Source organism: Lepus europaeus, chromosome 7 (assembly GCF_033115175.1).
Source record: "Lepus europaeus isolate LE1 chromosome 7, mLepTim1.pri, whole genome shotgun sequence".
Lineage (NCBI taxonomy): Eukaryota > Metazoa > Chordata > Mammalia > Lagomorpha > Leporidae > Lepus > Lepus europaeus.
The window spans coordinates 55,217,712-55,243,554 of record NC_084833.1 but is presented as its reverse complement, the minus strand read 5'-3'; the positions used below and the strand labels follow the sequence as shown (position 1 = coordinate 55,243,554).

At 40.4% G+C, this 25,843-nt stretch overlaps 1 protein-coding gene across 4 annotated transcripts in view; it reads right to left on the bottom strand.

Annotated features, from left to right (window-relative positions):
• Positions 1 to 25,843, bottom strand: part of SBF2 (SET binding factor 2) — a 544,097-nt gene that overhangs the window by 134,566 nt on the left and 383,688 nt on the right. For all 4 annotated transcript variants that reach the window (XM_062196513.1, XM_062196514.1, XM_062196516.1 and 1 more), the window contains one exon: positions 21,284 to 21,352. In XM_062196513.1, coding sequence (XP_062052497.1) covers positions 21,284 to 21,352 — 69 coding nt within the window. The remainder of the gene's footprint in view (positions 1 to 21,283; positions 21,353 to 25,843) is intronic.

The window sequence follows — 25,843 nt, the reverse complement described above, 5'->3', positions numbered from 1 at the left end:
ACTCCTCTTCTCTCTGTTACTCTTTCAAATAAATAAAAGCAAACAAACAAAAACATCTTAAAGAAAATAAGAGGGTAAGTGAGGTTAGGAAAGGGCATAGAAGATGAGAAGTCATGTATTTCCTCAATTTGCCTGGTCAGTTCTCCTGGGGCGGGGGGTGTCCAGAGGGTACCACTTCTTTCAAAATGCCATCCCTGGTTGCTCTACCTTATTTCCTATCTGTTAGGGACTAAATGTTTCTGTCGCCCAAATTCTTAGGTTGAAGCTCAACCCCAGTGTGGTTATATGTGGAGTAAGGAAGCAATTAAGAATAAAGTTTATAAAAGGGAGATCCTGATCTAGTAAGATTAGTATTCTTAGACACTAGGGAGTTTGCTGGCTCCTTCTCTCTACGTGCACACTGAAGAAAAATCATGTGAGGGCATACAGATAAGGCAGGCTTCTGCAAACAGGAAAGGGAGCCCTCACCAGAAACTGAATTGGCTGGAACCTTTACCCTGAACTTTAGCCCTAGAACTATGAGAAAATAAATTTCGGTTGTTCAAGCTACCCAAATCCATACATGGTATTTTGTTATGGCAGCCTGAGCAGACAAAAATACTACTTTATATAGAACTTTGCTTACACTTCCCTAACAATTATTTCATTCTATTTTGTGTTATATTTACAACTCCTTTTGCTGGAGAATGTGCTGAAATGCCACGTTAGAATCTTTCTCAGGATTATGCAAGATAAAACACTACTTGATAGATTTCTGTTGCCAATGTGTTGAAACATATTAACAATAAATCATATTAACATTTTCATCCTAACAAAAATTATCAAGGGATTGAGTTTTTTAAAACATAACACTTAACTGTTTTATAAGACAGTGTACTATATAAAATTAGTTCCTATACTTTTCATATTTTGAATGACCCTTAGAGTTGATTGTATTAATTAAAATGCCAATAATTAGATTTTTAAAACACTATTACTTAAATAAAAATAATTTAAAAAGTAGTTTCTTAACATATATCTCTCCTTTTTTTAAAAAAAAGATTTATTTATTTATTTGAAAGTCAGAGTTACACAGAGAGAGGAGAGGCAGAGAGAGAGAGAGAGAGAGAGATCTTCTATCCCATGGTTTACTCCCCAATTAGCCGCAATGGCTGGAGCTGTGCCGATCCGAAGCCAGGAGCCAGGAGCTTCTTCCAGGTCTCCCATGCGGGAGTAGGGGCCCACAGACTTGGGCGATCTTCTACTGCTTTTCTAGGCCATAGCAGAGAGCTGGATCGGAAGTGGAGCAGCCGAGTCTGGAACTGGCGCCCATATGGGATGCTGGCGCATCAGGCCAGGGCGTTAACCCACTGCGCCACAGCACTGGCCCCAACATATCTCTCTCCTAACAGCCTTTGAGGGCACAGACTGTGTCTTTGCCATCTCAGCATGAACCATATGTCTGGCTGAAGTATACCAAATATTATACTGGAGGGATAACTACTGACTGAGTGGATTGATGCTACTGTAATAGGAAGGATCAAGAAGTGGTCTGTTACAAAATTCTGCCCTTTCTGACATTCTAATCAACATCATGGATGGCAAGCATGATTTTCAAATGTAAGTAAATGAAAATGAAATTTCTTAATTAATTTATATCCATCCTCAGAAATATGTGCCTTAAATCCTTTTATTGCCTACAGGTATTGGAAGAACACAGAATACTTGTTGAATCTGAAAAGGTTAGTCATATATTTTCCAAAGGTTTGCTTCTCAGATTACGATTTTTTATTAGCTGGAAATGTCACTCAAGAGTGTAATAAAACCAGCTAATTTGTCACAGTCATTCCAGATGACTGACTTCTTCCTGGCAGTCCCCTGCCTTCAACACTGAGGCACTCCTATGACTGAGGGCTCCCCCTGTTTTCATTTGCCCAACCCTTAAGCCTCCCTCTGAAAGTGGTCTCTCTTTATCTTCATGTCTCTCATATCATGTAACAAATTCATCAGTGACAAACAGAGACAACCGCAAAGCTGGAGAAATTACAAACAGATCTCATGAGTTAGGTACAACGTGTTTGCACTTTGGACACAAAGGGAATTTGCTGAGTCACGGAGTCACATATTTATAGCACCACATAATTTATTTTCTGCTGCACTAATTTCTTCTGTAATTCAGCAGCTCCTCCACAAATCCCCATGGAGTCTCCAACTTCTCAAAAATGCTAACAATGCTGACTAATACGAAGGAAACAGTGCTACCTAAGCAAAATTAAACTAGAAGAATAATGTATTTATAAAATTCTCTTTAGGAACAAGCTGTTAATAAAATATTTTCTTTTGCTATCCACAAAGAAGAGACATGAGTTTTGTACTTTCTGTTCTTTCAACTCTGTTATCAATCTGTACTGCACCAAAAGTTTTCTAATTCCTATGTCCTGTGACTCTCAGAGCAGCTGACCAGAACCCTCAAGGGCCTCGATGAGGTGGAGAATGAAAAAAAGACACCCCTACAGCAGCATGCTGGGTCCACTTCTGGACAAAGGTAGTTTTCTCCCACTGTTGGCCTGGATCATAACGCTTAGCATTGTGACAGGCACTAATCTTCGCTACTATCACCATTCTAGTGTTAGTATAGCAAAAGTCATTAAACACAGATAAAGCTAAGTAAAAGCTACACATCTTAAAGTTTTGCTTAAACCTTACCTGGAGTGAAAGTTACTACATGGAAAACTTTTCAGCTCTAGTTGGAATTATAGATGGCTCATGAAAGAGGATATAATATCTCCACAAGCAATATAGGGTAGTAGCTAAGAATGTTGACCTGAGTCAACTTGGGCCTCGATATTTAATGTATATTCAAGTGACTGATGAAACAGATATGTAACTGGTAGTTCATGTCCTGCTTTTTATACAGTTACTCACTGTACACTAACCATATGCCAAGAACTATGCTGGGTTCTTTATGTGCATCGACACCCCTCATCTTTAGTTATCTTCATTTTAAATACTTGTTTACAGACTCAGAATGTATCAATATTTGGATCAAGACCTTTAAAACTTTTAAAATTTATTTTTCATTTTATTTGAAAGGCAGGTAAAGCAATGGAGAGGGAGGGAGATAAGTGAGAGAGAGAGAGAGAGGAAATCAAGATCTTCCATCTGCTAGCTCAGTCTCAAATGCCTGCCACAGCTGGGGCTCAGCCAGGAGCCAGGAACTTAAGCTGGATCTCTCATGTGCATGGCTGGGACCCCAAGTATTTGAGCTTTTCCCAAGGTACTTCTTAGCAGGAAGTTAGAATCTGAAGCAGAGCTGGGTCTTGAATCCAGGCTCTCTGATGTAGCATGTGGCATCCTAACCACTGCACCACATTCAGATCTTTCTTTTTTTTGTGTGTGTTTTTTAAAGATTTATTTATTTGAGAGGCAGAGTTACAGAGAGGAGAGACAGAAAGTGACCCCCACCAAATGGCCAGTACAGTTTGAGCTGAGCTAATCTGAAGCCAGGATCTTCTTCTGGGTCTCCCACGTGTGTGCAGGGGCCCAAGGACTTGGGCCATCTCCTACTGCTTTCCCAGGCCGCAAGCAGAGCTGGATCGGTAGAGCAGCAGTTGAGATACGAACCAGTGCCCATGTACCACAGATGGAGGATTCGCCTACTACTCCACAACACAGTCACAAATAAATCAGTTAACTATTTTCATCATACAAAACTTAACTACAGATGCTCCTTGACTCACGATGAGGTTACATCCCTGGATTTGGCCTGGGGAGTGAAGCAATCAATGTGAGCCTGTCGTTTCTCTCAAATAGATTTGCACATTGCTTTCACACCATTGTAAAACTTAAAATTTTTTTTTCCTGTTCATGTGTTATAGGCCTGGGACTTGAGACTTGTCTGGTGCAACCAGGACAGGCACTTGTGTTTATTAATTGCTACCTATGGCAGTTGACAGCTTTGATATTTCTAGGTCAGTAATCTTGACCATCTAATTCCAGTTTCCTCTGGGTCTCACCAAGTATTGTCAGGCAGCTGAGGTGCCAACAGGGCCAGGGTTCTCACACAGGAGATGGCATCTGTGAACTTCACGTGCAGACTGTACCCTGGTCATTATTTCCTCTCTGCAGGATTTAGCATGCACTACCGTCAAGTCATCCCACACGTGTCCGCAGCTCCGCGGGGCGAGCCATCCTCGGCAGAGGCCGCAGGGGAAAGGGCAGCCGGGAGCCCAGAGGGCCCCGCCCCGACATTCAGATCTTTCTGACTTCAAAGTTAAAACCTTTTCCCTACTATACCACATAGCAAGAATTAACAATCTGGTGGGCACTGTGGCACAGCAGATAAAGCTGCTGCGTAAGATGCCTGCCTCTCATATCGACTGCCTAGTTTGGGTCCTGGCTACTCAACTCAGCTTTCTGCTAACACACTCTGAGGTAGCCGGTGATGGCTCAAGAATCTGAGCACCCCCTACTCATATGGAGTCCCAGGCTCCCAGACTTCAGCTTGGCCCAGCTCTGGCTGTTGAGGGCATTTAAGGAATGAACCAGCAAACAGAAGATATTGCTTGTACTCTCTCTGCCCTTCAAATAAATATATAAAAGTAAATATTAAAAAATTCACAAGCAGAGGCTAAAAGCTAGAGGTTGTAAGGCGGGCATCCTATCAGCTTTATCTGGCTATAGAGAACTGTTTTATTTTGTGTCTAGGACTTTTTAAAAATGAAGTTAACATTTAAAAATGTAGCTTCTTTTGAAAAACTGAAAGATCTGGTAATGATGTCCCCGCATTTCTGGATGGCAACAATGGCTAGAGTTTACCAGGCTCTTCTCTTTAGATGGCACATGCACTCTCCATTTGGCCTCCTAAAGTCATTTGCATTATTTGTTTGGCTATGTAGACATTTACCTTCATAATCCTTGCTACCTTTCTATGTGGATCTCTTGTAAGTACCCAACCAACACTTGTCTTTTATGCTAATGTTCTCTGGACATTTTACATTATAGTAAGGAGTCCTAAACCATATATATATATATATATATATATATATATATATATATATATATATAAAATCTCACTCATTCAAGACCAAGAAGAACAGGGTGGTAGATAAAAAATATAAATGGAACAATGATTAAATAAGGTAACAGCTGCGCTTAGACAGAAGGATCTCTGTATAATACTGGCACATAAGGGTAAATTTTTCTATGATCATAACCATTTTTCAGAGCACCAAAGATGTGTTTAGCATTCTGTTGGGGACTGGGATGGTAATTCTTAAATATATATACACCAAGTTTAAAACATATATCAAGTTTAAAACAACAGGATAAAGCCAATGAAACTGGGCACATAGTTGTCTCAAGAAGAATAAGTTAACTACTAATTGTTATACAGTATTTTGTCTCCAAACTATAGAGAGGGTTATTCTGTAAGATTTTAGAATCTATTAGCTCCAAATAAGGTGATTTTGTCCAGATAATTTCTTTTTTACTTGCTTCTAGGGAATTCAAATTCCACTCCTATTGGATAGATTTTGCATGACAACACTTTGGCCTGAATCACGCCCAGACCAGATGTCAGCTGCAATGTACTTCCCATAAGTCAAGTCAACTTCAGTTAACACTCTTGGATGGAAAAGAAAACAGATTTTAGCTTTGGCCAAGTATAGGCTCTACAACTCTCTCCCCTCCCATAATTAAACAAATGAACTTGTTCTGGTAAGAAAAATAATAAAGCAAAAATGTGTTGTTTTTCCAAAGCTTTTCTTGTAACACCACAAATCTTTGCAACATGAGTTAAGTCATCAAACATGTGATTGGGAAATCAATTATTTAGTAAATAGACAAAACTTCTGGCCACATATGCACATCTCCTTGACTTGAGAGAGAGCAAAAGTACAAACAGCTGCCAGAAAACGTTTTGGAAAAAGTATTCCTGGGTTTGCTTGAATGAAAATAAACCTCTTCATTACTTGTTAACCTTGAGACTTGCTACTTTTATTGTTATTCTAAAGAAAATTTTCTACAAAATTCACAGACGTAAGGATAAAGTTGATAAAATTATACCTATGAGGAAAAAGAATTATTAATGGTGACTCAATATTCTGAGTCATAAAAGGTACAAAATTGCATAACTTTAACAGGTTTTTGTAATCTGTAAAGTAATTCAACATGGAACCACTGATTAGCATTTCCATACATGTTGTTCTGTTTTTGTGACATTTCTAATCAGTGCTTGAAAATATATTTTTTGTGCTAATCAATATTTCTTTTAAGCCATACTCCACTGCAAAGTTAATAAAATATACTTTAATTCATACTGGTTCCCTTGCCCAAGTACTTACAATAACTCCCACTTGATCGTATCTAGACTTCAAAATCTGGCATCAAAAGTCTACCTAATGACAATAATAATATCAGCTAACATTGCCATGGCACTTACTACATATAGTATTTCTCTTTATCGTTTCAGCCAAAAACTAGTTATTAAGAATAAATATTAAACTAACAGCTAAAACTTAGTGGCTTTAAAAAATTACCCTTTTATACTGTCTCAATAGTCTATGGATTGACGGATGACAAGTAGAATGGGTTCTGAACTCAAATGACCTTTGGAGGTTATAATTGTGAAGATTAAGTGGTACCTGATGTATAAAGTGCTTAATGAATTGCATGGCACTCAGGAAGTGTTCAATCAACGCTAAAGATTATTATTACCATGATATTTTATGAGTTATTTTTTCCCAACTCACGTCTAATAAGAGACAAGTTCCTCAAAGATAAAATTTAGATCTACTATGGTGAGGTTATTCATTTGGTCTATCAAAGGGTTCTGAGCACAAAAAAAGAGAATAAGGTTTTGATTTGAATCAGTAGGTTAAGTGTTCCTCATTTTTTATTGTCTTTTAGAATTCTAAACTTTTAGAGCTGTTAGATAAAGGTCACTAAGTAAGTTCTTGGACTCTAAAATTGCCTATGTTTTCCTCCCACCTCCCACCCTGGAGAGAACTGTCTTCATAACCAGTTTCTACTGGTCAAGTAGAATTAATTAAATTACAGGGGATGTCCTCGGCATTTATACAAAAGTGAATGACTGACTTTCAGGATTTGGGGAAGCTTACATTCTGAATCCAGAAACTGGAACTTTTAAGACACTGATGTCCAGACCTCAGTCCCAGAGAGTTGTGGTTTTAACTGCTCTGCCTGTGTAAGCACTCCAGGTGATTTTTACTGGGAAGTAAGAGTCACTGATTCAGGCCAGAGGATTAGAGTTCATTTGAGGTGTCTTCTAAAACTTCATCAAAAATGCTATTATTAAAAAAAAACTATGCATGGATTTCAAATTTTTCTGCACCAAAAAAAAAAAAATCTTTTAATTCTACTTTCCACAAACTTTTAGGAAGATTCTAATATAGAGCAATAAGTGATTTGAATTTAAGAGATTTGAGCTCTTGTATTGAATGCTGGATAATTCATTCAACAAACTTCTGCGATACTTTTTAAAACTTAGTAAGAATTTTTTCAAACAAAATGTTATTTGCAAGTTTAATATATGTAAAAGAAACAAAAGGGAAGGAGAGTGGAGTTAGGAATCCCAGCTCCATTTTATTAGTCTTCCCTCTGCTCTGCTCAGTTGGAAGAAACTCTAAATGCATTTCCCTCCTACAGTTTTGCTGATGGTACTTGCTCCTATCCCAAGATTGCAGACTTCACTTTTCTTGGAGCACAACTGAAGAGAGGACAAATATTTGTTCCACAGCTGTGGATGCACAAATTACCATGCTGACTAGAATCATGGTCTAGAAGGGTCTCTATCTGTTCAACTCCAGTGGGAGGTGCTGTGGGCTATGCCCATTTTCTAACTATCTACCTGAAATCTTCCTGTGTTTTCTTTTTAAAGGATTCATTTATTTATTTGAAAGGCCAAGTTCAGGAGGGTGAAAGAGAGAGAGACTGAAAGTGAGAGTGAGTAAGATCTTCCATCCACTGTTCATTCCCCAAATGGCTGCAATGGCCAGAGCTGGGATGATCTGAAGCTAGGAACCAGGAGCTTCTTCCAGGTCTCTCACATGGGGGCAGGGTCTCAAGCACTTGGGCCATCCTGTGTTGCCCTCCCAGGCGCATTAGCAGGGAACTAGATTGGAAATAGAGCAGTCAGGACTCAAACTGGTGCCCATATAGAATGATGGCACTACAGGCAGTGACTTTACCTGCTATATCATAATGCCAACCCCAACTCACATACTTTTTTTTTTCAAAGATTCATTTATTTGAATGCGGAGTTATAGAGAGGCAGAGGCAGAGAGAGACAGACAGACAATGAATATCTTTCATCGGGTGGTTCACTTCCTAGATGGCTGCAATGGCTGGAGCTGGGCTGATCTGAAGCCAGGAGCCAGAAGCTTCTTTCTGGGTCTTCCACCTGGGTGCAGGGGCCCAAGGACTTGGGCCATCTTCTACTGCTTTCCTCTAGGCCATAGCAGAGAGCTAGATTGGAAGTGGAGCAGCCAGGAGTTGAACCAGCACCCACCCACATGGGATGCCTGCACTGTAGGTGGTGGCTTTACCCGCTACGCTATAGCACTGGCCTCCTCACGTACTTCTAATTGAAATATTTAAAAATTTTTAAACAGAATTTTCAAACTATATTTAATCTAGTGTTTTCTTCCAACCTGTATGTCTAGTACAGTATATTACATAATCATCTCTTTTCCCCAAGGTTTACAATAAGTGGGATAGTGATTGGAAATAGCAGATATTTCACTGGTTGAGAAAAATCAGTGAATGTTAAAACTTGCTAATTCCTTTTTTAAGTTTGGAGGATATGAATATGTTACATCATGTTCTATACATGATGGTAGTAAAGTAAGAAGAGAAATACATTTGGAAGACTGAATTTTTACTAGAAGATAAAAATATCCAATCAAAATCATAAAACAGATGTTTGGCCTATCAGTTAAGCTGTTGATTGGGACACCCATATCCCACATTGGAATACCTGGGTTTGAATCCCAGCTCTGCTCCTCATTCTAGTTTCCTGGTAATGTGCACTCCGAGTAGCAACAGGTGAAAGCTCAAGTATTTGGGTTGCTGTTACCTATGTGGGAAAGGCATTGAATTCCTGGCTCCAGGCTTTAACCTGGCCCAATCCCAGCCGCTGTGGGCATTTGGGGAGTAAGACATCAGGTGAAAGTCATCTATGTCCCTATGTGTAAAATAAAAATAATAAATAAATAAAATATAAAAATAGAATAGAATGAAATAGTTTCCCATATTTTGATTAAACTATCCTGATATAAAATTTTATTTTAAAAATATGTATTAAGGAATTATACAGGGGCTGGTGCTGTGGTGTAGCGGGTAAAGCCGCCACTTGCAGTGCTGGCATCCCATATGGGTGCCTGGTTGAGTCCTGGCTGCTCCACTTCTGATTCAGCTCTCTGCTATGGCCTGGGAAAGCAGTAGAAGTTGGCCCAAGTCCTTGGGACCCTGCACCCATGTGGGAGACCCGGAAGAAGCTCCTGGCTCCCTGGCTCCTGGCTTCAGATTTCCGCAACTCCAGCCACTGCGGCCATTTGGGGAGTGAAGTAGTCGATGGAAGACATCTTTCTGTCTCTCCTTCTCTCTCTGTGTAAACTCTGCCTTTCAAATAAATAAATACATCTTAAAAAAAAAAAAGGAATTATACAACTACCAAGGCTGAGGGAGAATCTCAGAATCAGAATTGAATCAGACTCACACAGGACAACTTTGGCAGCCCTGTCCCCATCTTCCTGCATTACTTGTTAGTGGATGGGAGGCCTCCTCCCTTCAGCGCTGCCTTTCACCTCACCTTCTGGTATCTCAGAATGAGGGAGATGTCATTGTCCTTTTTGTTAGACCCATGCTCCTTTTATCTGTCTGTAACAACCTTCTAAAAAGAAAATGTACTTGAACAGGCCAACAGAATAAATCAATTTCCATGCTACTGAAGAATAAATTAGAGCCTAGCTTCAGTTCATAATTATGTTTCCTTTAAATTTTCTTGCAAAACAAATGATCAGTTGATTTTTTAATGGTGCTACATAATTTACTAAAGAATGCTTGAATTGCAATTTCCTTTTAATTTCTATTCCAAAGAAGGAATTCTGAAATGTAACTGGATCTTTTCCATATGATTCTCTTGTGCTGTTTCATTCTTTGGCTTGTATTCCTTTTGTCACTCTATAATTTTCCTTCTTTAAGAATTATTTATTTGAAAGGCAGAGTTACAGAGAGGGAGGAACAGTGAAAGAGATCTATCTTCTTGTTCACTCCCCAAATGGCCGCTATGGCCAGGCCTGAGCTAGGCCAAAGCCAGGAGCCTTGAATGCTATGGTCTCCCACATGGGTGGAAGGGGCCCAAGTAGTTGGGGCATCTTCTCCTGCTTTTCCAGGCACATTAACAGAACATTTGATTGGAAATGGAGCAGCCCGGACTCGAACCATCACCAAATGGAATGCCCATGTGGTGGTAGCTTAACCTGCTGTCCACAATGCTGACCCCCATTCTGTAGCTTCTTTTTGTTTAAGATCTTATTTTTTTATTTGAAAGGCAGAGTGGCAGAGGCAGAGAGGCAGAGAGGCAGAGAGAGAGAGAGAGAGAGAGAGAGAGAGAGAGAGAAAGAGAGAGGTCTTCCTTCCGCTGGTTCACTCCCCAAATGGCCACAATGGCTGGAGTGGGGCTGAGCTGAAGCCAGGAGCCTGGTGCTTCTTCCAGGTCTCCCATGTGGGTGCAGAGACCCAAGGACTTGGGCCATCCTATACTGCTCCCAGGCTGTAGCAGATCAGAAGTGGAGCAGCCAGGACTCAAACCGGTGCCCATATGGGATGCTGACACTACAAATGGAGGCTTTACCTGCTACACCACAGCACTAGCCCCAACCATTCTGTAACTTTTTTTTGGACAGGCAGAGTGGACAGTGAGAAAGAGAGAGACAGAGAGAAAGGTCTTCCTTTTCCGTTGGTTCACCCCCAATGGTCACTGCGGCAGGCGCGCTGCGGCAGGCGCAAAGCCAGGAGCCAGGTGCTTCCTCTTGGTCTCCTATGCGGGTGCAGGGCCCAAGCACTTGGGCCATCCTCCACTGTGCTCCCGGGCCACAGCAGAGTTGGACTGGAAGAGGAGCAACCGGGAGAGAATCCGGCGCCCTGACCCGGACTAGAACCTGGGGTGCTGGCACCGCAGGCAGAGGATTAGCCTATTAAGCCGCGGTGCCGGCCCATTCTGTAACTTTTACAAATGTCTGACCTTATTCTTTTCTCTTCTCTCAACAAGGATGTTCAAATTTTTTTCTTTTTTTTTTTTTTTGGGAGGGGATAGACTACCTTTCATGTTAAAATTCTACAATTCACTTTCTGGAGATATACACAGAAGTCCAAGTCATAAACTGAAAAGCCTAAGTTCTTCTGTTTTGAGTTGATTATGAATAAATTATTAAGAAACCTTAAAAATTCAAGTTTTCTTTGAAAATTGGAAGACCTATTAACAATGCGTCCACATTTTTGCTTGACAACAAATGACTGGAACTAGATAGTAAACGTTCCTCTAACATGGAACAAGCATTCTCTAGTGCTGTACTATTTCTACTCTGATCATTTACATTACCTTTCTGTCTTGTTTAAGCATCTGAGTTTGCAGTCTTATTGAATAACAAAGGGATAACAGAGGCCATGGGGCGTGTGTTGTGGTGTGGCAGGTTAAGCTGCTGCCTGTACCAGTGGAATCCCATATAGGCTCTGGTTTGGTTCCTGGCTGCTCTACTTGTGATCCAGCTCCCTACTAATGTGCCTGGGAAGGCAACAGAAGATGGCCCAGGTGCTTGGGCCCCTGGTACCCACATGGGAGACCTGAAAGAATCTCCTGGTCCCTGGCTTTGGTCTGGCCCAACTCCAGCCATTGTGGCCATTTGGGGAATGAACCAGTGGATGAAGATCCTTCTCTGTCTCTCCCTCTTTCTCTGTAACTCTGGCTTTCAAATTACATAAATAAAACTTTTTTTTTTCTTAAAAAAAATAAAAGCCAGCAGCACTGACTAGACCTTTGGGAGTCCTTCTGCCACAACTTTTTTTTTTTTTAATATTTTTATTTATTTATTTGAGAGGTAGAGCTACAGAGAGAAGGAGGGACAGAAAGATAGTTTTCCATCTGCTGGTTTACTCCGCAAATTGTCCCAAGGGCCAAAGGTGGGACAATTTGAAGTCAGGAGCTTCTTCCAGGTCTCTTACATGGGTGCAGAGGCCCAAGCACTTGGGCCATCTTCCATGGTTTTCCTAGGCCATAGCAGAGCTGGATCAGAAGAGGAGCAGCCAGAAGGAGAATGTGGTATGAGAGAGAAGATTCTTACAGACCCTCAGAGGGTTATCCCACAGTTTTTTAGACCCAATAGCAAATACAAAAATCATATCCTCCCTTCTACTGCCCCTATCCATTACTAATATGTCATGATTATCAACACTCAGCAGAGTCAGTAAGAACTGTTTAGACAGTTGGTTTGAATGCTGATTCTTGTGCCAGACAACCAGTATGTTCACCAACAAAATTTCTGATTGGCCTTTACCATATTCATAGCAATTTGTCAGGGAACTGAGCTAAGCTTGACAAGAGAAAAGAGACAAGTTGTAACAATAACAAAAAGTCAGCAGTATTCATTAACATTTATGTGCTGGGCTGTAAGAACCATACGTGTATTATCACATTTAACCCTATAATAATGCTAGAAGGTAAATATCATTATCATCTTTATTTATAGATAAAAACACTGTGGCATAGAGAAGTAAAATAACATTACCAAGGTCACAGAGCTGTTAAGTTCTTAGAGGTGAGACTCTAGTGTCCATACTCACTAGATGGCAAGCTTTGTGAAGGTACAAGGAAGCATATACTATGTAGTTGTTAAAGGGATGGATTCTGGAGTCAAAAAAACTCTAGTGTAACAGGTGAGTGTTGTGGTACAACCAGGTTAAACAGCCACTTGGATGCCTGCATCCTTTATCAGAGTGCTGGTTTGAGTCCTGGTTTATCTGCTTCTGATTCAGCTCCTGCTAATGTGCTTGTGAAGGCCGCAGATGATGGCCCCAGTACTAGGTCCCTGCCACCCACAGGGGAGGCCTATGTGGAGTTCTTGGTTCCTGGCTTTGGACCGGCTCAGTCCTGGTTGTTGTGAATATTTGGGAAGTAAACTGCAGTTGGAAGATTCCTGTTCTCCTTCTCTGTCACTCTACCTTTTGAATAAATAAATAAATCTTTAAAGAAAAATTACTGAAGTGTGAAGTCTAGTTACAATAGCCTTCTCAAAAAACAACTTTTTGCTCTATTGTTCTCTGTACTGTATTTTTCTCACTTTGTTAACTTTGTTCATTCATGATTATTATTTTTAATTTCAGGTTTTTAAAGATTTATTTATTTGAAAGAGTTACACAGAGAGAAGAAGAGAGAGATAGAGATGAATCTTTCATCCGCTGGTTCACTCTCCAAATGGCTGCAATGGCTAGGGCTGAGCCAGGCCAAAGCTGTGAGTCAGGAGCTTCTTCCGGATCTCCTGTGTGGGTGCAGGGGCCCAAGCACTTGAGGTATCTTTTGCTGTTTTCCCAGGCACATTAGCAGGGAGTTGGGTCAGAAAGGGAGTAGTTGGGTCTCATCCCATATGGGATGCCATTGTTGCAGGCAGTGGCTTTACACACTATGCCACAACACGAGCCCCTTCATTCATTATTAACTGCTAATTATGTACCAGGCACAATATAGGAGATGAGGATACATCAGTGAACAAATGAAAACTTCTTGCCTTCATGGAACCTACATCCTACTTACACAGAAAATAACTATCACAGATAAGGTAATGTGATATGGACACACACACACACACACACACGAGTAGTGCTGCAGCGTGATAGGTAACATTTTAAATAGGGTGTTCAGAAGAGGTCTCATTGAGAAAGTGACATTTCTGCAAAGATATAACAGAAATGGGGACACAGTCATGGATTTAATTTAGGAAAATGCCTCTGAGAAGGATACAAAGTAACTGGAGGGTCTGAGTAAATTATTAGAAAAAGGTTTTAGGTTTTTTGTTCTAGAGGCAGAGACAGAGTTTCCATATGTTGATTCGCTCTCCAAATACCTGCAGTGGGGGAGCTGCGACAGGCCAGGTTAGGACAGGCCACAGTCAGGCACTCAATCCAGGTTTCCTCCCATGTGGGTGGCAGGGACCCAGCTACTTAAGCCATCACTGCTGCATAGTCAGCCAGAGTTGGGTACTGAACTAAGGTACTCTGATGGGATGCAGGCATCTTAACCAGTGTCCTAACCACTAGACCAAACACTTCTCTAGGACTTACTTGCTGACTCTGGTAGCCATGTCGATAATAGAATGCATGAGGCAATGGTGAAAACTTGAAGGCTATTAAGAAGGTTATAATCACACCAAAAGATTATGGTGATGTAGCAACGGATTCTTTCATTCTTTAGTATAGGTATGCTTACAGATTTCAGTCTCCCCACCTGGTATTAAATGTTCTTGGTTCCATGTATTGCTAGGTGTTTCAAGGTTAGCTACCATTTTAGCTAGCATCAGCATACCATGCTTTTCAGAGAAAAACATTTTAATTTTTTCAAAGATTTCATTTATTTGTTTGAAAGTCAGAGTTATAGAACGAGGGAGAGACAAAGAGATCTTCCACCCGCTGGTTTGCTCTCAAGATGGCTGCAATGGCCGGGGCTGGGCCAAGCTGAAGCCAGGAGGCAGAAGCTTCTTTCAGGTCTCCCTTTTCATCTTCCCCCCTGGATGATTTCCCTTACTTTCTTGTCTTTAGTTATGTATTTAATAAAATACTATGTTTTATCCTACATTTTTAGTCTTTTATTGCTGATAGTGGTGGTGACTGGGGGGAGAAGTGCTCTAGAATATTCAGTATGCTATACTGCCACATGGACAATTTTTGGGTTTGAATTGTTTTCCTATTGATGAGCTGTATGACCTTGGAAAGTGATTCAAATTTATCTACAGTGTTTCAACAAATGTAAACTTGAGACAATGGTAATATTGACATCGTTGTGAAGATTATGATCTAATGCATATAAAGTGCTGAGCCACAGCACTCAGCATATAAGAAACGCTTTATATACATTAATAATTCCTATCATCATCATCCCCTTCCCTGGAGCACTATACACAGCAGCTACTCAAAAATGATTACTGAAGCTATCTGAAAATGAATTACAAATGGCAGTGTGCTCAGTGGGAAAGATGTGAAACTAAATGTATAACATGGCCTGAATCAACTGCATACAAATGTCACAAGGAGGTCTTGCTGCCCATCCTTAAAAAGCAGTACTGGAGGCTGGTGCTGTGGTGTGGGTAAAGCTGCTGTCTGTGGTGTTGCCATCCCATATGGGCACCGGTTCGAGTCCCAGCTGCTCTATTTCTGATCCAGCTCTCTGCTGGGAAAGCAGAGGAAGATGGCTCAAGTGCTTGGGCTCCTGCATGCATGTGAGAGACTTGCAAGAAGCTCCTGACTTCGGATTGGCCCAGCTCTGGCTGTTGCAGCCATTTAGGGAGTGAACCAGCAGATGGAAGACCTCTCTCTCTCAACCTCTACCTCTGTTAACTCCACCTTTCAAATAAATAAATATTAAAAATTATTTTAAAAAGAGGACTAAACAGGTTTGCCTCCTTATTAATTGGCACACTCCTACTAAGTACAACACTTCAGTATATTTCTTTCTATTATGCTTACTATTAGTGGTTTTCATGCTTGTCTACCCTCCTAAGGTTATCATTTAGTGGATAGCAGAAACCATGTCTTAGGCATTGCTGCAAACCACACAATGCCTATTACAGAGTTTTACCCAAGGACTCAGAGACTGCTGAAATAAATTTTTCTTCCACAGTATGTGAAGTAGCTTTATATTTGTAAGTGACTATGTTCTTTCAGATCAAGTTTGTACTACTGGTTTATTTAATTCTTTTAAAAAATCATAAGAGGGGTCAGTGCTGTGGCGTAGTGAGTAAAGCCGCCACCTGCAGTGCCAGCATCCCATATGGGCACTGGTTCGAGTTCCAGCTGCTCCACTTTCAATCCAGCTCTCTACTATGGCCTGGGAAAGCAGTGGAAGATGGCCCAAGTCCTTGGGCCCTTACACCCATGTGGGAGACCCAGAGGAAGCTCCTGAATCCTGGCTTCAGACTGGCGCAGCTCTGGCCACTGCAGCTGGGGAGTGAATCAGCAGATGGAAGACCTTTCTCTCTCTGCCTTTCTTTGTCTCTCTGTGTTAACTCTGACTTCTATATAAATAAATAAATCTTTAAAAAAATCATGAGTATAGAAATAAAATCCATGCTTTTCAGAGAAAAACATTTTATTCTTTTTGAAAAGATTTTATTTATTTATTTGAAAGTCAGAGTTCAGAGAGAGACAGAGAAGAGAGAGCAGGATATTCCATCTGCTAGTTCGCTCCCTAAATGGCTGCAACAGCCAGAGGTGGGTCATGCCAAAGCCAGGAGCCTGGAGTTCCATCGGGATCTCCCATGTGAGTGGCAGGGGTCCAAGCACTGGGCCATCTTCTGCTGCTTTCCCAAGTACATTAGCAGGGAGCTGGTTAGGAAGTGTCGCAGCCGGGACTCAAACTGGCGCCCCTAAGAGATGCTGGCACTGCAGACAGCAGCTTAACCTTCTCTGCCATAGCGCAGGCTCCAACATTTTAATTCTTTAGCACGGCATACAAGATCATCCGCAGTCTAACCACAGGCTACCTTTTCCTCCCGTGTCTATCTCCAGCAACAATTCCCAGTGATTCATGGTGTTTTCTCTGACTATAACGTTTATGTCTTTCTACTCTTCACCTTAACTCTATCAGTATGACAAATGCCCATTTATTTTTCAGGGGGCACAAATGTCACAATTGCTTTGTGGTGTTCCTCGGATCACCAGGAATTAGTGCATTCTTATAATACTCAGATTACATCTGTTTTAAGTCACTTATATTGTAATTTATTTTTACTAATCTATCATCTGTGTAAGCATATACATTCTTCAAGGGCAGAGACTTTGGTTTGCCCACCTTATTCCTGAAATGTGGGAAATGGTAGTAGTTCAGTACCTCCGGAACTGAATGGTATGAAGTTTCTTTTGAACAGAGGAAGACTCAGAGTCCTAGTAGGCTGCCTCGTCCTCTGAAGAATAAACAAAGGGGTCCAAAACCTTGACCATTATATGAAACAAGTAACAAAAACAAGTTCAGAAAAATATTCTCTGAGGTTAACAACTAATAATACTATTAACAGCAAGAAATACATTTCAATTAGAAACTGTAATTGTTCAGTGAAAATCACAATAATAATTAATATATGTGGTAGGGATTCTGTGTAAATTACCTCAAATTTCCTGCATCTATTTTAAATAGTGACTATGAGCGAACCCTCATAAAGAATAGCTACAAGCTAATTACATAATTCACAGTTTCTCAGCAGCAGGGGCTTTCCAGGAGCGCTGGGAAAACAGCAGTCCTTCAAAACTTGAAAGAAAACGTGAGAAACAAGGAGAGCTGGAGGTTGTGCTGAAAGGGCAGAGGAAGAAGGAACATGAACTTTTCATAAAGAACAAGATGACAATTACGGGAGGAAACCACAGCCTGATTCTCTGGCCATTCTAAAGTTCTACTGTGCTGGAGGCATCTGCTGTAATAAACACATTCACACCTTCTCCACGCCAAATCTGGACTCAGCCAGTACAAATATCTGTCTTCACTCTCCAATATTTTTCTGCTAACTTATTTTCAAGATTAATATTAGATTATATAGAAGAAAAAGACCCTTATCACTCTCCCACCTCCACTTTTTTTTTTTTTTTTGCCAAAAAATGTAGTCCTTTGAGACCTGCTGTAGCAATGTATCTAGATAACAAAGTCTGAGAAAAACAAAATTCTTTTCTTGTTTTGAAGACTTTTAAGAATCTCTCTTAGAGGCCAGTGCTGTGGAGTAATGGTAAAGCTGTTGCCTGCTAGTGCCAGCATCCTATATGGGTCTTGGCTGCTCCACTTCCAATCCAGCTCTCTGCTATGGCCTGGGAAAGCAGTAGAAGTTGGCCCAAGTCCTTTGGCCCCTGCACCCACGTGGAAGACCTGGAAGAAACTCCTGGTTCCTGGCTTCAGATCCTCCCAGCTCTGGCCATTGTGGCCATTTGGGGAATGAACCAGCGGATATAAGATCGATCGATCGATCGATCTCTCTCTCTCTCTGCCTCTGCCTCTTTCTGACTCTGCCTTCCAAATATATAAATCTTAAAAAAAAAAAAAAAGAATTTATCATTTACCAATTAAAAATGATGATTGGTAGAAAAAATATATATTTTATACTGTTGTAAGATTTTTCTTATGGCAGCGATCTTAATCCTGAGAGCAGGTGTACTTGGATCTCACCAGTTAGAATTACTTACAAGCTGTCTTATCTGTAGTAGGTCAAATAGGTCTATATTCATGCCTAAGAGGAAAAGCAGATTCAAGTAACTTCTAAATTACCAGAGGAAAAAAAAAGAATATTTGTTCTTCAGGACAACTTAACATTCCTATCTCCTGCTCCCTTTTAGCACAATCATCAGAAAAATACAAACACGTTATTTAGTGTCATTTTGAATATTTACTGTTTTTTATTAGAAATATGTGGAAATTGAAGACATAAATATTAACATGTGACAATCATTTAAAAATAACATCCAATTAGTTGATATTTCTAGAACTCGCCCCTTTAAGGACAAAACACCTTTGCTGAGGGGCACAGCTTTTAATGTGTCCCTTGGGATGCTTGCATCAGAGTGCCTGGGTTCGAGTCCTGACTTTGCTTCCAATTCCAGCTTCCTACTGGAAGTGTACCCTGGAAGGTGGCAGGTAATAGTTCAATTAGCTGGGTTGCTGCCACCTACGTGGGGATCTGGATTGAGATAGGGCTCCTGGCTTCAGCGTGGCCCAGCTCCAGCTGTTGTAGGCATTTGGAGAGTGAAACAATTTGTCTCTCTTTTTTAAATAAAATTTAAAAAATTAAAAGAAAAAATCTCAGGTGTTTTGTCTGTCTGTTTTTAAGTATCCTTGCTGGATATACAAGTGTAAGTGGCTGGGTAAATGAGGGAGTAGAGCAATGTCAATTCAATAAAAAGAACAATAACCAAAAATTCCTAGAGATTTGTTGTATAAATTGGGGCTCACTCGGAGAGCCCTGTTAGAGCTAAATAAAATGAACTTTGCAATCAGGGAGAACTGAGTTTGAAACTCGGCTCTGTCGTTTACTAGCTAAGGTGTACAGATTATAAACCACATTTCCTTCACCTTAAAATGGGAATAACTTCTCACTGAGTTGGGTCAGGTACTGAAGGTCTTGTGCAAAGCATCTTGAACACAGTGAGAATTCAACAACTATTAGCTTTTATTATTATTCCTATCACTTTACTCTGGATCTCTGTTCATCATGTTCAACAGAACACGTACTTAGACTTGTACAAGAAAAATCATACTATGCCTAATAAATAAATACAGGTGGTAGATTTTAATTTTTAACATTCTTGGGGCAGGCTTTGGGGGAAGAATTAATGCTGGGGACTAGCTGTGGCAGGAAGGTTACTGTTGAGGAGATAGCTCAGGAAATTCCATGGTTCTCCACGCTTTAATGTTCACTCTCTGCTTCTGATTCACTAGGGAAGTCAGGTTTATAAAGTGACTTTTTTTCAGCTAGTGTTCAACAAATTTTTCCTATTAGACCCCTCTGAATTTACTTGCTCTGGGCTTTTATATTCTGAAATAGAAATAATACTAAAGTCTAAAAAATGTTATTTACAGCTGGATAAGCTAGTGGATGTTCATTCAGAATGGTATGTCGAAGTTAAAATTTAGCAATAAAGATATCAAAGTACTATGAAATCATGTGGACACAAACATAAGATCTGTATTTCCTCAAACTAAGAAGTCATGCATTGCTCCTGTGGCATGTAACTATAAGTGGTGTGTGGGAGACTCAGAGGTGCTTTTTCATCTATGAGCATCCCAGCTGGTGGTTTCCTATGAAATTTCACCAGCACCCTAGAAGCTTCAATTACATCTTAGCAGATGGTTTCCCAGAAAGAATTGCTAGCACTCGAGCAGGCATTAAATCTGTGCCAGATCTGTGGCACCTTCGTGAACTTCTACACCATCGGTGGCCAAAGCAGGATCTTCCCAACAGGTACTGAATCAGCTTAGATCTTGGGAGGGCCCCTCAGCCAAGCATGTTCCTTTCTTGAGTACTCTGAGCCCTGGAGGTAGTAGTTACTCCTTATGTATTAAATCCCAGTATTCTTTAGGATTCTCTTTACCTCTCAGTAGTTAATTTCTTGCTACTACTTAATAACTCGTTATATTAAAATTTCCCTGACCAATTTATTGGTGTGGTTTCTGGTTCCTGACTGGACTTTCATTCACCCCCAAGCTGACAACAAATAATTAAATCTATAAATCCACCCATAAAATATGTGTGTATCAAGTCCCATAATACAGAGAAACAGCACAGCATTTAGTCATACTTATTCCTGCACTTCCCCTTAAAGCTGGCTATGCATGTGGCTGACCAGTGAGTCAGCCTGCTGCCACACATTCATTGTTTGCTATTGCACATTTCAGAAAGACGGATTAAGGGAACTATTCAGAGTATGGTGTGTAATTCATTACAAGTTCTTCATAGCAAATAAGAGAATAAACAAATTTGCTGGATTTGTTTTTCTTAGTACTAACCCATTTATGATGAAGTATACTAGGAGAGTTATAAAAATGACAGAGTTTTAAAAATTACTGAACATTGCAGAAAATTCTAAGATGGTTACTAGAAATTGCCAATAAAGTTAAAAATCTCTAATTTATGCTTCCATTGCCATCATTCATTCATTCATTTGTTCACTCAATAAATATTTACTTAGTGGAACTGAGACATAGCCAGCAAAGAAAACAGACAATATCCTAGCCTCATGGAATTTACTTTTTGTGGAAGGGGAAAAAAACAAACATGTAAACAATTTAATACATAATTTCAGATGTTATAAAGTGTTATAAAGAAAAAGTAGGGATTGAAGGAGCCCTTGCTTAGAAAACAATTTAGCGTTCTACATTAGATTTCATATACATGGCATGTAACAAGTGTTATAACGAACAGAACCATAGATATCTTAGATATACTACGAGGACAGCATTTAAGTAGTACCATGATAAAGCAAAGTGAACAAAGTTATATAAATCAACTCATGACAAGCTTAGATATAGATCAATGAAACTTACCCTATAGAAAGCACTGGTCAAAGGGAGTAATGCTGCAGCAATGTTATATTCTTCTAAACTTGAACAATCCTTAAACAAAACAAAGACAAATGAGCATTATTAGGATAGTTACCAGAAATAATGAATATAAGGAAATCAAAGTATAGGATACATTGTCCACTGTCCACTGGGTTTTTTACTTTTATTTCAAATTATCACTAAGGCATAGTTAGGAAAATCTGGAAAAGAAAAAATACTGTCCCTGAATCATATTTTCTAAGAGATAAGTTAAAAATACATTTGATAAGGATACCATTTACACATATCATTGGTGAGCAGCAGCTTCTACTTTTCTGCTTTATTTTATTTATTTATTTTTTTGACAGGCAGAGTGGACAGAGAGAGAGAGACAGAGAGAAAGGTCTTCCTTTATGCCGTTGGTTCACCCTCCAATGGCCGCCGCGGTAGGCGCGCTGCGGCCTGCGCACCGCGCTGATCCGATGGCAGGAGCCAGGTGTTTCTCCTGGTCTCCCATGGGGTGCAGGGCCCAAGCACTTGGGCCATCCTCCACTGCACTCCCTGGCCACAGCAGAGAGCTGGCCTGGAAGAGGGGCAACCGGGACAGGATCGGTGCCCCGACCGGGACTAGAACCCGGTGTGCTGGTGCTGCAAGGCGGAGGATTAGCCTAGTGAGCCGCGGCGCCGGCCTTTTCTGCTTCATTTTAAGATTTATTCTATGTATTTGAAAGACAGAGTTACAGAGAGAGGTAGAGGTCTTCCATCCACTGGTTCACTCCCCAGATGGCCGCAAGATGGCCAGAGCTGTGCTGATCCGAAGCCAGGAGCCAGGAGCTTCTTCCTGGCCTCCCATGTGGGTGCAGGGATCCAAGGACTTGGGCTATCCTCTACTGCTTTCCTAGGCCATAGCAGAGAGCTGGATGGGAAGTGGAGCAGCTGGGACTAGAACTGGTGCCCATATGGGATGCCGGTGTTCAGGCCGGGGCTTTAACCTGCTGCGCCATGGTGCTGGCCCCATTTATTTTTTTTTTTAAGATTTCATTTATTTGAAAGACAGAGTTACAGAGAGAGAGGTAGAGAGAGAGAGAGAGAGAGAGAGAGAGAGAGAGAGCGCACACACTTTTCTGCTTTAAAAATAATACTTAAGGGGCCAGCGCTGTGGCATAGCGGGTTAACGCCCTGACTTGAAGCACCAGTATCCCACATGGGTGCGCGTTAGAGACCTAGCTGCTCCACTTCCAATTAAAATACAACAACAACTACAACAAAAAAACAAAAACAAAAAAAACCCACTTAAAGTTGTTAATTCATGTAAAAATTCTTCGAGAGTTTTAGCATATTTATACCATATTTCATTGAGTCTATTATACTTTTTTTTATTCCACATTTTTTACATTTCTGGGATAGAGATTCGTCTTATAACTGATTGGAAGTATTTTTTTCTTTCTTAATGTTAGCTTGAAAAGAGTACTTAGCTATTAATCAGACAATAAATAGAGCTGATGTTAAAACTCAGAATGAAATGCGGTTGGGGAACAGGATAGACAGAAGGTCTCAGTATTATAAACCTACATAGAGAACATCATCCAGAATGACAAAATAAAGACAGAAAAATACAACTAGAATACTAATAAAAAATATCAAATAAGAATGACATAGTATTCATATAAAATGCCAATAAACTAAGTTAATTTCAGAAAAAGGAGAAAATCTCAGTGGGAATGTAAAATGGCTCAGTTTCTGTGGAAAACATATGGCACTTTCTCAAAAAAACAAAACCCCACAACTGTATCAAATTAAAAACCATAAAAATATATATATATACTTTTGCCAGGCAGATTTAGACAGTGAGAGAGAGAGAGAGAGAGAGAGAGAGAGAGAAAGGTCTTCCTTCCGTTGGTTCACTCCCCTAATAGTCACTATGGCTGGTGCTATGCCAATCTGAAGCCAGGAGCTGGGAACTTCCTTCCGGTCTCCCATGCTGGTGCAGGGGCCCAAGCACTTGGGCCATCCTCCACTGCCTTCCCGGGCCACAGCAGAGAGCTGGACTGGAAGGGGAGCAACTGGGACTAGAACCCAGGGTGCCAGCGCTGCAGGCGGAGGATTAGCCAAGTGAGCCACAGCGCCGGCCAAAAGCCATAATATAGAAAATTTGAATGACAATGTGCATCAACAATTCTATTTCTGATATATATCCAAACAAGCTGAAGAGAAACAGAAATTTGTAAATTCAAGTTCATAGTTGCATTATTCACAATAGCCAAAAAGTAGAAACAACTCAATTAAGTATATGCCATACCAAAATATGCTGAACTAGTAGATGGATTATTTTTCTTTTTTTTAAAAGATTTTATTTATTTATTTGAGAGGTAGAGTTATAGACAGTGAGAGAGAGAGACAGAGAGAAAGGTCTTCACTCTGTTGGTTTACTCCCCAGATGTCCACAATGGCCAGAACTGCACTGATCCAAAGACAGTAGCCAGGTGCTTCTTCCCGGTCTCCTATGCAGGTGCAGGGGCCAAACACTTGGGCCATCTTTTACCGCCTTCCCAGGCCACAGCAGAGAGCTGGACTGGAAGAGGGGCTGCCGAGATTAGAAGTGGCACCCAGATGGGATGTCGGCACCTGTAGGCGGAGGATTAACCTACTGCACCAGCAGTGCTGCCACTGAAGATGGAGTATTTCAAGCTGAAGTCACTTGAGGAATTGTAACCTCAGGAACAGCCTTTGGCCTGTCTTTTCCTACATGCATCAAGCCATAAAGATTCTTTTAGAAGGGACAACCTTCACATACTAAGATTAGAAAACAGCTTTGATCATTAGAGGTTGGTAACCGGGGTTGCGATGAACCTGAATAAACAGACTCCGTGAAGTAATCTTTACCTTCCACAAGCTTTTACACTCCCACATACACCTTACTAACATCCTTAGAATTTATGATCCTAGGCCAGAAATCTATTTGTCCTGTCATTCCTTCACGAATTTTTTCTGTCTAAAAAGTATAAAAATATATTGCTCTGGTTCTTCTTTGGACTTCATTCTTATGAAGATTCCTATGCACACATAAATGTAACAGAACTTCCAAGCTTTTTTCTTATAAATCAGCTCTTGTATTAACTGGGTCCTAGATCCAGGCAAAGAGCCTATCTAAGGAACTAAGAACTGATCATTGATACAAGGGATCCCACTCCTCTACACAACCCAAATGATATCAAAAGACAAATAAATAAACAAAATGTTGTATGTGTGTGCCGTGTCTATATACATATAATGGAATATAAACCTGTCTTTAAAAGAAAGGTAATTGGAAAACAAACAACCCACTTAAGAGACGGGCCAAGGATTTAAACAGACATTCTTCAAAAGATGAAATCCAAATGGCCAATAGACACATGAAAAAATGTTCAGGATCACTAGCCATCAGAGAAATGCAAATCAAAACCACAATGAGGTTTTACTTCATCCTGGTTAGAATGGCTTTCATACAGAAATCTACAATAGATGCTGGCAAGGATGTTGGGAAAAAGGTACCATAATTCACTGCTGGTAGGAATGCAAACTGGTGAAGCCACTATAGAAGACAGCTTGGAGATGCCTCAGAAATCTGAATATAACCCTATCATACGATCCAGCCATCCCACTCCTTGGAATTTACCCAAGGGAAATTTAATTGGCAAATAAAAGAGCTATCTGCACCTCCATGTTTATTGCAGCTCAATTCACAATAGCTAAGACATGGAATCTACCTAAATGCCCATCAATGGAAGACTGGGTAAAGAAATTATGGGATATGTACTCTATGGAATACTACAAAGTGGTAAAGAAAAATGAATCTAGTCACTTGTAACAAAATGGAGGAATTTGGAAAACATCATACTGAGTGAATTAAGCCAATCCTAAAGGAAAAATATCATATGTGCTCCTTGCTCTGTGACAACTAACTGAGCACCTAAAAGGAAACCTGCAGAGGTGAAACTCACACTATGGGAAACAATGACTTGATCAGCCCTTGTCCTGACTGTCGAGGAACAGCTTACTATTTTATTCTTTTTAGTATTTTCTTTTTCTACTTAATACCATTGGTTGAACTCTTAACACAGAATTATTCTTAGGTGTTTAAATCCAATTGAAAATTGATCCCTGTTAAAAATAAGATTGGGAATAAGAGAGGGAGGAGATGTATAGTTCAGTACACATTCCCTCAGACTTACCCCTAAAGGTAAAGCTAAAAACTTGCCATGGGACTCCAAATCCCATTAAGTTGGCAGGTACCAATGCCATCTTACTAATTAAAGTGATCAGTTTAATAACTGATCATAAAGATAGGATTAAGTGTCAAAGGGATCATATAAATAAGACCAAGTGTCTGCTAATAATAATAGAATTAAAAAGGAGAGAATGGTCCAATGTGGGAAGTGGGATACCCAGTAGACTCACAGAATGGCAGATGCCCTAAACAGCACTCTGGCCTCAGAATCAGCCCTTAAGGCATTCAGATCTGGCTAAAAAGCCCTTGAGAGCATTTCAGGCATGGAAAGCCAAGACACTGTAGCAAAAAAATGA